The sequence below is a fragment of the Ascaphus truei genome, chromosome 2 (assembly GCF_040206685.1).
Source record: "Ascaphus truei isolate aAscTru1 chromosome 2, aAscTru1.hap1, whole genome shotgun sequence".
NCBI lineage: Eukaryota > Metazoa > Chordata > Amphibia > Anura > Ascaphidae > Ascaphus > Ascaphus truei.
In genome coordinates, this window is record NC_134484.1 from 450,502,302 (window position 1) to 450,518,678 (window position 16,377).

The following is a 16,377-nucleotide window of genomic DNA, read 5'->3' on the forward strand; positions in this document are numbered from 1 at the left end:
TTTTGATGGCTTAGCAGGTGGCATTATAACAAGGCATCGCAACCACAGTAGTTCAGTTGGCATCACTTCTCTTGGTGCAATCCATGAGGTGAACAGTAGACAAAAGTCCCACTGATAAGTCTGTCTCCGGCTTACCATTTTTGAAACTGGGAAACACTAATTCACAGCACCAAGAGGGCTACAGTCTGTAACCAGGTCTCCGGGACGCAGAACTGCAGCAGGTTTATCAAGGAAAAGCTGTTCCATGAACACCAATGGGGCTTTCTTTGTGCCTGGCTTGTGCAGCTGGGAGACTGGGAGAAATATTCCGATTGTTTTCTTTTTATCCTTGATGGGATAGGTGTATTAAAGGAGTCTATTTACTAAAGTGTCCCAGCTGGAAAACGGAGAAATAACTGGTGCAAAAAACAGCCCCGTATTTATCAGGGGAGGAATCCGCTGAAAGCAACAGTTTTTTTCGGGGGATAAATGTAATTATTTTGTGCTGGTTTTGCCCCAGGTTTCAGCCGGGAGACTTTAATACAAACCCCTAATGTCTCTAGGTTGCAGATTTAGCTAATAAAATCCTACTACTTCCAAAGGGATTTTTTTAATTTGATAGATCTGGGGCAGATTCTTTGTGTTGCCCCCATTTTGCAGCAGGGAGACTATGCGGGTGATTTATCAAGGCAAATTTGACAAAAAAGATTGACGCAAATTGCTACATCTTCCTGTTGCATCTCTTTGCGTCAATGCATTAGGGCCGTTCTATAGTGTGTGCGTGCGTGCGCGCGCGTGCCTGTGCGAACACGCGTGCACGTGCCACACGCTTTTTGTGTGTAAAGTGAGGTACTGTGTGTGTTTGTGTGTGTGTGTGTTTAAATACATTTCGATATAAATAAATACTTTAATAAATGTTTTAATAACATTGTACATACACACACACATATACACACACATATACACACACACATATACACACACACATAGACACACACACGTATACACACACACATACACACACACATATACACACACACATATACACACACACATACACACACACACATATACACACACACGTATACACACACACATACACACACACATATACACACACACATATACACACACACACATACACACACACACATATACACACACACATATACACACATATACAGACATTTTCAGCGGCGGTAGCGACGCAAATGAATTCTTTTTCTCATCTTCCCCCCTGTCGGCCGGTTCTACTCTCCCTGCTGTGCGCGCGCGCGGCACCATTATAGAATGGCTGACTAACCTCAGCCAACTAAAACTGCCGCACGCACGCACGGCGTAGCACACGAACGCAGTATAGAACCGGCCTTAGGGTCTTTGCTCCAAGTTTTGCACCGTACATCAGCTCGCGATTTGGGCAGCGTCCATAGAAGTGGGGAGAGGGGGGAGTTACATGAAGCACAGATAGTAAGATGTATCAAACTCTGCGTCTCTGTGCGTCACTTCTTGCGTTTGCATAAAAAATATCTGCAAGGTCTGAGGTTACGTAAACTTTTAAGACGGACAATTTGTGTCAAAATAATGTACTTTTGACGGGAACAGAAAATTAATCTATGTGTCAAAATCTATTTGTTTACACCTCAAGACCCCCCCCTCCCCCCGCCCTAACAGATCAGGTTTGTAGGATATCCCTGCTTCAGCATAGGTGGCTCAATCAGTGGCCCAGTCGAAGAATTAGCAAAATACAGAACTAACAGTGCATTCTGTTTTCCTTTTTGCCTTATGGTGGGTTTTAGTTTATACAATGTGAGGTGAACCTTTTTGTATTTTAATTTAATTGTGTAATTTTTTTTAAACATTTTATTGTGCAAAAGAGATTATGAGAATTAATTTACTAAAGTACTGTACCGTTTGGGGAACAACCAGTTACCTGTACTGTGCATGTCCCTACTCTGTAACCATTGCCTAGGAACACAGGGGTTAAAATGAGTGTCATTTGCACGGTTAATAGCACAGAGACGGGGCTGATTTATGAGAACATGTATATTATATGTGTACAGAGCAATTCACGGCACACCACACATAATTTTGCAGGTGCAATTTTAAGTCCCTGTCCGATGAAGCTTCAAATGACATTTTATTGCCTGAGGCACAGGGAGAAGTAAGGAGCTAGAGCTAGGATTGTAATTGGGTTCTCCCACTCTAGAACCTGTTTTCACAAGTTGACTACCAGGCACTGATTCATTACTGACCATTTCCTAGATTTCAGTACTGTTGTTCTAACCACTTTATCTTAAAGCTGATTGGATGATAAACTATGTGGTAGGCAGTGTTTTTCAACCAGGGTTCCTAGAAACCCTTGGGTTCCCCGGGCGTCCCTAAAGGGTTCTCTGCAATTCTCAGGTCATTTTAAAATTCTACCAAATACAGAAGAATTTACAATGCATCCGATCTCAGACGCGCTGTTAGAGAGGGTTGGGGTTCCTTACAAAGGATCTGATCTCAGACGCGCTATTAGAGAGGGTTGGGGTTCCTTACAATGCATCTGATCTCAGACGCGCTATTAGAGAGGGTTGGGGTTCCTTACAATGCATCTGATCTCAGACGCGCTATTAGAGAGGGTTGGAGCTCCTTAGAATCTCCACAGTTGTCTCAGCCTGATTCATTTGGAAGAGAGAATAATGTCCTCAGCACTCCACACGAGCACAAGGAGCAGAGCCACAGAGGATTTGATTACTGTCTTCATTTGCTATTCCCATTAACCTTTCATTGACTGTTGTGGACTCCGAGTGCTTTTTTGCAAGCTGCTTTCTTACAAGCTGTGTTCAGCCTTTACTGTACCATTGACCACAGTTTCTTGTGGTACTTGAACTACTGTTATTGACTTTAGTGGATTCTTGCTGCCCTGCTATTAGCTGTTTAGCTGTATTTAGCCTACACTGTATGTTCGCTATCTATTTTCAGGGGTGTCTGATTTGACCAGTTACAGGGGAAGGGAGGCTTAGGGAAGTACCTCTGGGACCTTTTGGACCAGGGAGAATGGGCCAGATGAAGAGGTAGTCCCTCGAAACGTCGCCCCCCTAGCATACTTGCTGTTCTCCGTTTTTTGTGTATATTCCTTGTGTTTCATGTTTTTCCCCCTTTTCCTTTCCCCCTCCCCCCCCCCCCACCCCTCACCTTGTGACATGCCCATTTGTGATACTGGTTTCTGCAAACACATTTGATTTATTTCTGGTTCGTTTTATTATTAAATGTTTATTCTGCATTATAACTGTTTTCATCATTTAGCTATTAGACAGTGAGTGCTGGTACTTACGTAGATTTGTTAGTACTATACAGGGGAATAAGGGTCCCCTTTTGTTCCGTGCACCCTGCAATTGCATAAATTTAACACTATCAGAGTGCTGTCTATCGTCCCCTTTTACCGTTAGAGAATAATGTCGTGTCAGTAGGAAAACAAGAGGTGCTGATATTAAAAGGCATGTTGATGTCATTGTTTTAGATGAGAAGACCCTGTCATACTCATACCAGAGGAACAACATCACAGAAGAATCTCCGCAAGGACAGAATAGATCCATCTCTTCCGTGAGGGAACGATCGGCACTCTTTCTTTTGAAGACAGCTGCTGTAGAAGACAAATTCAGACATACAAAACCTGTAAGTCTTTCATTCCTCACATTGCTAGCCATGGGATGTCCACTGAGGTCAACAAAGCCATCTGAGAAAAGTCTTATTGCCCTTTCATACAGGATATGATAAAAGCATGACGTGTGTGTGTGTGTGTGTGTGTGTGTGTGTGTGTGTGTGTGTGTGTGTGTGTGTGTGTGTGTGTGTGTGTGTGTGTGTGTGTGTGTGTGTGTGTGTGTGTGTGTGTGTGTGTGTGTGTGTGTGTGTGTGTGTATTTGATCAGATCCAAAATAAGTTATGGTGAGTTAACAAGTGACATAAAACCCTCCACTGTACAGCATTAAACAAATAAAAATACCCCTTGTGAGCACACTCACATGTCTCAGACAGGTCTGCAACCATGCTTTCCCCCATTATCACTTAGCACAGGGGTGAGCCCCCCTGCCTGATCCACACCCCCTTTACCTTTTCTCCTGCGTTTTCTGATGTCACAACGTCATGTGACCCCGCTGTGTCGTTTGACGCTGCGTCGCCATATGCCGCCAGATAAATGGTAAGGGACTTAAAGAGGCCTCGCGCGCTTCCACCGGTATTTAATTTAAATGTTGTGGGGAATAGCACAGGGCCTCTGTAAGCCCCTCCCCCCCAAAAAATGTCATGCCCCCCAGAGTTCTGGGTAATGACATGCAAATGAGCACACAGTATTTGTATGCTGAGAGATAATGGCGAAAGACGGTTGCAGACCTATCTGCAACATGCAAATTTGCTCATATTTTTTTATTTACTGCACATTTATATATATATATGATAAACTATATGTATCTGATCTACAATGCATAAGTTTTCTTTGTATGTTAGAGTTCTCCAGCTGGTCAAATGATTTGAATGTTGAACCAAATAAGACACGGAGTAAGATGATTACATTCCCAGCTCTAAGCATTCAGTGCTCAGACTTACAGTAGCAGGTTTCCATGCTGGTGTTTATATGACTTACTATGGATAAATCCAATGTACTGTGTCCTTGTCGTAAGTGTGTAAAGTGTCATCTTCATCAAGTGCCTAGACAATCCTAATAATGCATCTATTGTCACTCATCCCTTGTTAAAATCACACATAACAATTGAATGTACTGTAAATTGTTTATCTGAACCTCTAAAAGCAATGAGGCAGAGTTCCCCAAACGAGATACAAAGTAGAGCCCCACTCACACACTTCTTAATGCAGTGTCTTCCATGTGTTAGAAGGGCACTGGGGAGTGCACTGTTTCAGGTCACGTACGGACCTTTCATCAAATGGACCTTCTTTGAAGCTCTTCCATCACATATATTAATACCGTATTACTAAAAATGTAAGACGGCTTATATTAAGCCATTTTGGAAAACAAATACACAGAACCTGCGCTCCTCCCTGTATGGCACACGCAGCAGGTAAAAAGATTGGGCTTGCATTTATGGAAAACAAATATCAGATTTAGTGACATTTCCAAAAATTTTATCCATGTCTAATAATAAAGTCTAATATTAGACTCGGGTTCAAAATGTAGACATTTCACTAATAAATGGCCAGCCTATTTGGGAGGACCACTAGAATGGAATATTTGTTTATATTAAACAATAACTAGCATTACCTCACGTCCACGCAGATTTATTTAGAAAGATCTTTTCTTGTCCTTTCCCGGGAATGTTTTTATTTTTTAAATCCCAATGCTTCGTTCAGGAGATATAAGCAGTATTAAGTGTCCAGAAGGTCAAAATGAAGCTCTCCCCAGAGTCAAGTGTAGTCTAAAGGTTACCATAATAATCTCATATGCTAGAGACGACAATTATTTTTTTTCCAATTATTTTTAACACAAAAAAAACCCCATAAAAAGGCAGGAACTCAAGGTGCAAAATACAAGCATTATATACATGTTAAACTCATATAGGTTTCTGGGGGAGCTGGATTGCTGCTTTAATATGCAAATTGGAGTTTTTCACTTCACTCGTAATTTACTCCACAGACACATATTTGTATTGATTGTATATAATACATTTATTTTGCATTAGTTAGCGAGTGAATTAGGGTCTCATAATGGGAGTGGTAGAACACTGTCGGTGAGCGTTAGATTAAGTTAACTTCACATCTTCTGCGTTTTTCAGACATTCAGAAAGACCACAGATTCCTTCTGTTATCCCAGAGAGAATAAGGTAGGACATGCCACTGCTTGCCATTCTGTTCTACAATAACTAACGTAACATATCTTGGTGTGTGGTGTCATTAAATAACTAAAAGCCAAATCGTGTTTGAAAAATAACAACAGGGAAAACCGAATTCTAAACTGTGTGTGGTGTATTTATCAAACTCTGGCAAAATGGTGGCCATGAGACGATTATCAATATCAGAAAAACCCATTGAAAGACTTTGGCACAAGTTCTGCCCTAGATTTTTGCCTAGAGACTTTGGTGAATAAGATCTAGAGTACTGTTTTGGAACCTTTTTTTTAAAGAAACCCTTGAATTCTATTGTGAAATTCTGGGGAACTTCAACCCTCTCTCCACCTCTCCCCCTCCTTACACTCCCCGCTCGCGCTCTCTCTCTCTCTTCCCACCCTTCCATTCCCCCCTTTCTCTCTTCACCTTTCTCTCTCTTCCCCCTTTCACTACTCCCTCTTTCTCTCTCTCTCTCTCTTCCTCCCACACACTCTCCCCTACTCTCTCTTCCCCCCCAACCCACCCACTCACACTCAACAATTTTACCTTGGGGTGAGGAGGTCTCCAGTACTGCTCTAGTCCTGCGCCAGTCTGGGGATTCCGCAGCTCCCTCATCTGGTTGGGGTGGAAATTGGATCCAACTTCCGGCACCGACAGGAGGAGTGAGAGGACTGCAGTGACCGCCAGGCTGCGTCTGCATGGGGAGCTGAGGAGCCGCCGGGCGCCACTGCTGGAGAGTTGCTGGGACAGTTGTCCCAGCTCTCCTCCACCTGTAGGCCGCGGAACCCCTGAGGGATGCCCATGGAACCCCGGGGGGAAATCACTGATCTAGAGCATTGCACATTTACAAATATTTTTAATGATTGTTTTCAATTTGGAAATAATATTTTAGAAGTCCAATAAAATCAAATAGTCATAATGTGATGATTGCTTTACGGACAACTCTGAAGTTGAGATGCATACATAATTTAGATCCACACAATAATCAACAATAGTATAATTCAGATTACTAGATAAAATGTACAGTGTTGTGTACTCAGATTTTAATAGATAACCCCAAATATAACCATTTCTAAACCAGTGAATTTTTGTAGAAATTTCCAAGAGAATGCTGCATGGAGTAACGCTGTTCTAACCACAATATTCTGGAAGGCAGTTAACACTATAATATCGGTTGTGAAGATGTGCTTTGAAGTGGTGTTTGTTTTGTCTTGTACTGAAGCAAAGGTATGTTTGAGAACAGCATGTGCAATTAATCATTTGTTTATAATACTAACAACATTATTGGAACAATGGCGGAAATTGTGTTAAAACACCTGTATTTACTCCATAAGATGGCAGACAGCGTGGTGAAGTCCTCATCTAAAAATACTGAAAAGAAAGTAGAAGCTGAGATGCCTCCTCCACCACCTCCTGACTCGGCTCAACTCGCCGTTCTATCATCTGGAAGCCAAGAACAAAGCTTTTTGCCGTTACCTCCCCCCAAAGAATCATTTTCCAAGTTCCATGAGCAACGGCAAGTTAATGAATTGAAACGGCTTTACCGTCACATGCATCCTGAGTTGAGAAAAAATTTAGAGCATGCCGTTACCGATGATCTCTCGGAAATATTAAACACTGATGATCCAAACCAACAGACGTCTGTCAATGTGGATGCAGTGATGCCCGTTGAGGTGCAGTCCATGCGTTGGATCTTTGAAAACTGGAACTTGGATTCAATCGGGGAGCACCAAGGCAGTAAAAAACTTGGAGAAGATGAGACTGTACTTAGCGGCAATGTAAAAAATACATCTCTAAAGTTTGTAGGGCAACCATGCGGGGGTGACCGCATGTCTGCAACTGAAGTATCTGGGGAAGACCAAAGAAAAGGTGATGTAAAGACAGCCTTGTGGTTATTTGAAACACAGCCACTTGACTCATTAAATAAAAATTATCCTGATGAGACAGATGTCCAAGAAGCAGTTTTAAAAGATCCAGTTGAAAGGGGAGATGTAAAAGGCACTAAACATCTCTTTGAAACAAATTCCTTAAATGAAATAGGTCGCTGCAACTCAGTAGAAGAGCACAGCATTCTGCAACTTAAGTCTGAAATACAGGAGCTAAAAGGTGATGTCAAGAAAACCGTCAAACTTTTTCAGACCGAGCCTTTGTGTGCAATTAAAGACAAAACAGGAAATATTCATGAAATCAAAAGTATCTGCAGAGAAGAAACTCAGAGCAATACTGTAAATACAGCAAGATGGTTATTTGAAACTCAACCCTTGGACACTATTCACAAAGATACGTCTAGTGTTCAGATTATTCGAGGTATTTCCTTGGAAGAAATGGAAAAGGGGGGTGTCAGTGCTACAAAGTGGATATTTGAAACTCAACCATTGGACACTATAAAAGAACACATAGAAGAAGGCGTTTTTCAGGCATTACCAGATACTATCCAAGGAGCAGAAGGAATCAAGCATGGCAATCTCTTGGAAGCACGATCTATTGACTCAATGCAAAGTGAATCTACTGGCAAAGTTTCTTCCAAAGAAGAAGTACTTGCAGGTGATGTAAGATCTACATTGTGGTTATTCGAAACCCAGCCAATGGAAAAACTTAAAGGCAATTTTGAAGTTGGACAGTTAAAAAAACTTGAGCTGTTGAATGAGGAAAAAGGAGATGTAAAACACAGGAAACATGTGTTTGAAACATGTTCACTGGACAGCATTTCCAAGACATCTACTGAAGACCAGTCAGAAGCAAACAACACAAAGGAAATTATAAAGGGAGATGTGAAATCATTTAAGAACCTATTTGAAACTCTTCCCCTGGACAGCATTAAAAATACTAGAAGTATCTTAGTCTCCAATCAAGAAGACATAAAAGCAGGAAATGTAAAAGCTAATCAAAGTCTATTTGAAACAACACCCCTTTATGCCATCGAGGACAGTTTGGGCAATTTTCATGAAGTTACATCTGTCAGTCGAGACCAGGTAGTAAGTGGTGATGTGAAAAACTACAAATGGATGTTTGAAACCAAACAATTAGACCAGTTTAATGATAGCACCCACAAGCTTGATATAATTAAAGGTATCACAAAGCAGGAGATAGTATCTGGCAATGTGAGGACAGCAAGATGGCTCTTTGAAACACAACCAGTTGATGTAATTCATCAAGAAATGAACGCAACTGAAAAGCACTCCTCAGTTCAGAAGGAAGTTTCACAAAAAGGGGATGTTAAGAAATGTCGGTGGTTGTTTGAAACACAGCCTGTTGATATGCTATATGACAAAGCAGAGAAAAATCTGGAAAAAGAATCGCAACCCCAGGGGGATGTGAAATCTTGCACATGGATGTTTGAAACTCAACCATTAGACTCCTTGAGAGAGACTGAAGAACGGTATATACAAGTCAGCACTGCCATAAACGATAACTTGAAGGGGGTGGATGTGAAAACCACCAAGCATCTGTTTGAGACTGAGCCACTAGACAATATCTTCTCTGGAAGTGAATTGAAAAAAATAATCAGATACTCAAGCAGAGTAGAAATGCAATCAGGGGAGGTTTCCAGAGTGAAGGAAATGTTTGAATCTAAACCCAAGGAGGGCACGAGTTTGATAAAGGGAGATAAACCTGAAGAGGAAAACATCATGGCGGGTTCTGTGAACAAATTTACTTGGCTTTTTGAAAACTGCCCTATGGATTCAATGGCAAATAATAAGGACGGATTTGAAGAAATTCCCCCTGAAGATGATGTCAGAGGGGGAGATGTTGGAGGAAAAAAGTTCATCTTTGAAACATACTCTTTAGACCAGATCCAACAGGAGTCTGATGAAACAGAGATCAAGAAAGTACAGGAAGCTGTAAGCAAAGGTGATGTTAAATCCTGCACTATGCTGTTTGAAACCAAACCATTATATGCTATTCAAGACAAAGAAGGAGAATATCACGAGGTTACATCAGTAAAGAAAGAAGAAGTTATGAAAGGTGATGTAAGAGGTGCAAAATGGTTGTTTGAAACAAAACCTCTTGATAGGTTCAATAAAGATGAGGAGGTTTTTGTGATCAGAGCAGTGACACAAGAGGATATTGAGAAGGGTTGTGTCAAGTCTGCTCGATGGAGGTTTGAAACAGAACCACTTGATTCCATCACTGATGATAAGAAGCACCTCATGAAATCCGTTGATGATGTACAAAAGGGAGATGTCCAGTTGAACAAGCAGCTCTTTGAATCACAGCAACTGAGCCAGAAGAAGTACGTTAGACTAGTTAGTGTCAGTGATGTCCAAAAAGGAAATGTCAGGACATCTACATGGCTCTTTGAAAACCAGCCTATTGATTGTTTGAAAGGAGAGTCTGAAGAGCATCGTGGTATAATAACTGTGCAGCGGGAAGATAACCAAAAGGGCGATGTAAAGCGGTGTACTTGGCTATTTGAGTCTCAGCCGCTAGATAGTCTCAAAGATACTGAAGTTTCCACAACTCCTCAAGCCCAGGAAGTGGCTCCCCAGGCCAATGTTAAAAGCACAACATGGCTGTTTGAAAGCACACCTCTTGACCAGTTTTACTCTAGCCCCAAAACAAGTGTTGAACAGGGAGAAATAACGGTAAAAGATACACTAGAAGCCCTTTGTGCCTGCAAAACAATTCAATATCATGGGATTATTATTGAAAATTTTGATGGTGGAAATGTAAAAATGGCAAAATATCAATTAATGAATCAAGCCGCAGCGGAGATCCTAAAGGAAGAGATTGTTGGAGGTAATCTGCAAAGAATATTGTTGCAGTTGCTTCACAGAACTGATGTAGAGGCACATGGGTTGCTGGTCGAAGAAATTAATAAGGGAGAACTCCAAGTCACCAAGCTGCAGCTATTAAGTCCAAGTGAATCAGGAGACCAGGAAGAAGGACATGTCAGGGATGATGTAGCTAAAGGTCTACAAGTCCTCCTTAACCAAGATGCTTCCATTAAGACTGGTATTATAATGGAAGAAAGTGAAAAGGGCTCAGTGAAAATTATAATCTACTCTATTTCGTCACAATGTAAATTCAATGTTGATCAACAGGAGATTGTCAAGGGGGATGTAAAATCGACCATAGGAAGCCTCCTTGCTTCTAGTCAAGAGCACAGACCTGCAGCGTCAGTCATAAGAGAGCAAAATGAGAAAGGAAATGTCCATTTGTACACAAGCTGCATTGAAAAGGGAGATCTGGGATACTTAAAAAACCTTCAAGCAGATTCTGAAATAGAAGCTCTTATGCTTTCTCAAAGGGAAAATACTAAACCCATACATCAAGAGAATAAAGTCCCTTTGGAACAACACCATCAAACAATGAAAGAAAGTGAAAACCAAAGCAAAAGCACGCAGGGAACTGAATGTGTAAATATGGACTCCGGATTAAATTCTACTCTCTACTCATGTATCCAGCCTGCAATAAAGGAGAATGTCGTTAGTTTGCCTGTTGATATTAAAGTAACAACACACTCACTTGAAAAGGCTAAAAATGAATGCTATAAAATAGAAAATAGAGACACTATGCCAAGGAATGCAAAAGAAATGAACACTGCATTGCAGGAGGCAACCGCAACCAACCCTCTTACTGCAAAGGAGAACCTTAGTGCATCTGAGAAAACGTGTTTCGTTGGGGCGACCACCTGCAAGACACCACCAAAAGAGTGCACCAGTGGAAGCGATCTTCAGGCCGCACTCCTCGATCTCCGACAAGCCACAGCTGAAGCAAAAACCATTCAACATCAAGTTCAATGCAAACTTCAGAAAAGTACACAAGAAATTCAACTTCGCCATGAGCAGGTTAAAGGAAAATCGGTGGTATCTGTCCAACCAGCATTACAATATCAAGAAGGGGCCACCTCAAAGCATGCAGCTAGTGCCGTGACCTCTGCTCAGGAAACACGGAAGTCGTATGCAAGTCTTCAGAAGTCAACAGCATCAACCAAAAAGGTCAGTGCTTCTGAGGAGGAGGAGAAAGAGGTACAGAAAGTATTTGAAGCTGGACAGGAAAGTGCAGGACTTAGCATTAAGGATGGAGTTGATTCTCCTAAGCCACCGAAACACTTTGTAAATCCCTTTAATGATTCTGATTATAACATGCAATCAGTACAAGAAGAAAGAGAGCAAGATGTGGTCAGAGGAGATGTAAAGGCAGCTATCAGAGCACTGCAGAGTGCTTCATCAGAACAGAAAGAAGTAGAAAGAGAGCAAGTTGTGAGAGGTAATTTAAAGTCTACCCTGCAATCGCTGGAGAAATCCAATATTAATGTATCAAAAGGGGACTTTAAAGCAGCTATGATATACAGAAATGCAGGGCAGTCATATTCAGTAAGTAAATTAAGCAATGAAGCTCAGCAGGTTAGAAACCAGGCTACTAATAAATCAATGCAACGGTCTGATAATGACTTTCCTCCTTCTTCAGCTGCTGTGATTGGAAAAGAAAGTTGTCAGCCTCCCAAGCCAAGTAATATAGAAGCAACAAAAGGTGAATCTACAAAGGTGAATGATTCTATTACAAAGACTCATGATTCTGCTCAAAAACAGACAAGTGAAAAGAGGCTAGATGGTAATGCGAAATCCCCAAGTAAATCCCAAGCTTTAATCACACCGAGAAAAAAGCCTGTGCCACCTCCAAAACCAGAGTATTTATCATCAATTGCCCGCCCCGCTTCACAGCAGAGCAATAAGATGCCGTTGACATCAACTTCATCTCCTTCCTATCCCAAGCCTACAAACCAAAATAATAATAGTAACTCCAAAGCCATCACAAGTCCAGAACACATGCCAATGCGGGAACCATGCACAGTTGATGGCCTGCTCCAAAAATGCTGCACATCTCCTTCCGCAAAAGAAGAAACAGACTGTAAGAAAGAAATGCTTCTTCACAAGACTAATGAAATAAGCCAGGAGAAAAGGGAACAACAGAGTTCCTTATTTAGATCCAAAAAGCACCAAAAAGAGTGTAAAATTCATGTCACTGAATCAAAAATCGGCCAACTAGTAAGTGAAGACAGTAATGTTCCACCCAATCAATTACATGTTCAGACACAGGAACTGGAAGACTTTGGACCATCTTTAGAGGAGAATTTGTTGAGTAAAGAGGTAAACTGTGACAAAGTCATGCTCCGTACTAGTGAAGGTCAATCAGTTTCACAAAGGAAAAAGGGGGTTACTGTAACAGAATCCAAGGACAGCCATATCCTTATCCCCCACTGTGAACATCAGGGAGTGGTAATGAGGGAAAAGAAAAAAAAGGAAACTGAAGATGAGAAACGCAAAAGGTTATCTGTCCACATGGATGAGATAATGAAGGATAACGTAAATGCCGCCATGGACATTTTTGAAAATTTGAGGAAACAGGATGAGCTGCAAAAGATCCTGAATCAAGTGGAAGAGTTAGAAGAGGAGACCTTCAATGGGGATGAGAGGTCCGTTAAGGGTTTATTTGAGAACGTTCAGGAATGGGTGGTGAGCAGTCAAGATGGGGCAAAGCCACCGCTCAAGCAAAAGAAGCATCAGAAAGATGAGAGTTTTGAGCTCTTGAAGGAAGATGCAGAAAGTGTGTCGTCTGTGGAACTCGCATTTGAGGATCTTGAAAAGGCAAGCGCCGAAATCAAACATTTGAAGGAACAGACTTTGGCAAGACTTTTAGACATTGAAGTAACCATCAAAAAGGCCCTTTATTCTGTTTCCAATTTAAAATCAGAATCTGATATTTCTGGGCTGTCAGGTCTTTTCCGAGAGTCACTTGGAAGTTCTGCAAATGTGGCTCCTACCAATTACATCCGGAAAATTAGCATTGTTTCCAGCAAAGCCAAGGCTGAGAAACCAACACCATTGTCTGAACAGAAATTGATGGTAAGTGTGAATGTACAAGATACAACTGCAAAGAAGAAAACAGAACTGGTTGTAGCCACTGTTCCCCATCGTGCCATTTCTCCTGCGTCCCCTTCATTTATTACTATCGAGTCAGCTGCCAGGAAACCAACAGAACAGACTGGGGACTTGTTACCATCCGCTCACATTACAAAGCCTTTGGAAAATGGACAAGTGTCTCAAGATTTGAGCAACCACAAACAAGATGTTGGAGACAATGAACAACGTGCATCTTTCCAGGTACAAAAAGGATTAAGCCCTCATTGCACACAACAGTTTTTTGACCAGGTTAATCAGTGGAGCAGTGCTTGTGACTATGACAGCTATTCTCAGGGCAGGTTAGCCAGTATCACAAAAGGAGGAGTTGTTGCACACAATTCTAATGCTAGCCTCTATTCCCCATCAAGTCCACTGAATTCTCAGCGACAGAAGAGTGTTCTAGAGCTGAAAACTGGACCTGAGAAGCCAAAACTGATTGGAACAACGATTGTGACGGAAAAGTATGAAGAATCGGATCAATTTGGCAACACAATGACACGATCAAAGACATCGACGACAGTTACACAACAATCAGACACTCAGAGTTCCTCAGCATATGAAGTTGTATCGGCGCCAAGTCGATATGAAGTAACTGCCTCTCCCATACTAAGAAGACATGTGATTCCACCAGTGGGACATTCTAAGTGCAATGGCCGAGCAAAGGAAACTGGGGGGGTGTTTGTTACATTCGGCAATTCCAAATTAGGTCAGAAATAATTTATTTATAGGGTCATAAAAAAAACTATCTATTTTGTATATATTTATAGTCAGAATTGTCTAGTTGAAATATGCAAAAGACTAGTATCTGTGTGCAGTCTTCCGATGTAAAGTCAATGATTGTACAGGCAAATGTATTGTCTGTTGGTAGCAATGTCCAAAAAGGACATCATAGAGTTGGACGGTTGGTACCTATTTAGATCACTGCAAATTACTAATAAGACAAAGCCGTACATATGACAGTATTACAGTATATGACCGGTGGGTACTGTCAACACCAGCACAATCATAATCTCATGCAGTACATGGCATGTTTAACCCAGTTATAAGCTATTCATTCATTGATACATATACACCTGTCCAAGCACTATATCACATACATTTAATATAGCCTAGCCTAGGGGTGGCCAACTCCAGTCCTCAAGGGCCACCAACAGGTCAGGTTTCCAGGATATCCCTGCTTCAGAACAGGTGGCTCAGTCACCTTTGATTGAACCACCTGTGCTGAAGCAGGGATATCCTGAAAACCTGACCTGTTGGTGGCTCTTGAGCACTGGAGGTAGCCACCCTTTTCCTGCTGTATCGTTTAATATTGTGCGCACACAAACTACAACTTTCTAATCTATCACTTCTCAGAAGCAGCACAACGTGAAACGTGTCCGATTAACTTTCAATGCAAAATAAAGGCTTGCTGGAAAAGCAGTATTTTTACTAGTTTTTAACCTTTACCAAAAAAGTGTCCCTCACGTGCTTAAAAGTAGCATCAAGCATTATCTAAAAATAATAATATGAATCTGTGAAAAAAATCACAGTGAATCATTTATATTTCTTTAGGTATCTCTATGTCAATTCTATACCCAGAAATGCATACTCTAAACTCAAACAAACCCTGCATGAGTCTATAATACAACCTCGTACTAGAAACAGAACAATGAAATATGATCTCTGTTTCATCTTACAGTAGGTATGATGCTTTTTAAAAAATGTTTGTTACAATGTTTAAATATTCCAAATCATAATTTATTATCTATTAGATAAATAGTGATGTTTTTTGAGTTTTATGCTTTGATATTTCTTATATTTGAAAACATTCTTAACTTTGTATAGCAATTCTTTTATCATAAACTTGTTTTATATCTTCTCAACAGAAATGTCTGTGACAATCTCTTAATTTTATTGTTGCATATTAAAGATATACATTTACACTAAGAGCATTGTGGACTTGCTATTTTTTTTCATTAGATGCCATGTAGTTACATTTTTTTTGTATAAAATCCTTTCAGTTCTGTTGTTGCATCAATCTACAATATTATATGTACTGTAGTATACAAAACTATTAGCCAGCTCTAGCTTATGTTCTATAACTATTCCAGTTTATTTCTATCAGGTATGTGTGTGTGTGTATATATAAAATATATATATATAACACAAAAATGAGAATCGTGCGCCATAGTGTAAAAAATAAAAAAACAATTTTAATATGATATCAAGGGTAAAGAAAACGCACTCACAAGGATAGAGTGATAGTAAGCATTGTGAGATTGTATCCCAGTCATAGTCACCAATCAGAGTATCGACTGAGTCCACAGCACAGTACAGAGATATCGCTGGTGAGCTGGTTACATGATTATAGAAATTCTCATCGGGGTACAAATTCCCAGCGTCTCAATCCAAAACTAAGAGCCAAATGCAGACTCATGTACCTTCATATGCTACCGTCAGCACGTTTGACTCCATCGATTGGGTGACATCACGACCATGCCCAATGCGTTTCGGCACTATGAGGTGACTTCATCAGGGCTTCCCTTGAAATAGGCTCCCCTGGGAAGCCGAAATGTTGAGCTAGTAAAGACTTATTTATTGTACCATTTGGTGTGTCAGCTTTTTTTAGAGAGTGCGTAAAACAAAAAGGGAGAGTGCAGGCTCCATAGTGTAAATCAGAATACAAAGCATTTAAT

General features: G+C 40.8%; 1 protein-coding gene across 1 annotated transcript in view; it reads left to right on the forward strand.

Annotated features, from left to right (window-relative positions):
* Window positions 1-15,628, forward strand: part of XIRP1 (xin actin binding repeat containing 1) — a 50,648-nt gene extending 35,020 nt beyond the window's left edge. The window contains 5 exon segments of the mRNA XM_075587922.1: window positions 3,482-3,636; window positions 5,745-5,792; window positions 7,130-12,536; window positions 12,539-12,592; window positions 12,639-15,628. Coding sequence (XP_075444037.1) covers window positions 3,482-3,636; window positions 5,745-5,792; window positions 7,130-12,536; window positions 12,539-12,592; window positions 12,639-14,419 — 7,445 coding nt within the window. The 3' untranslated portion in view covers window positions 14,420-15,628.
* Window positions 15,629-16,377: the final 749 nt, after the last annotated feature.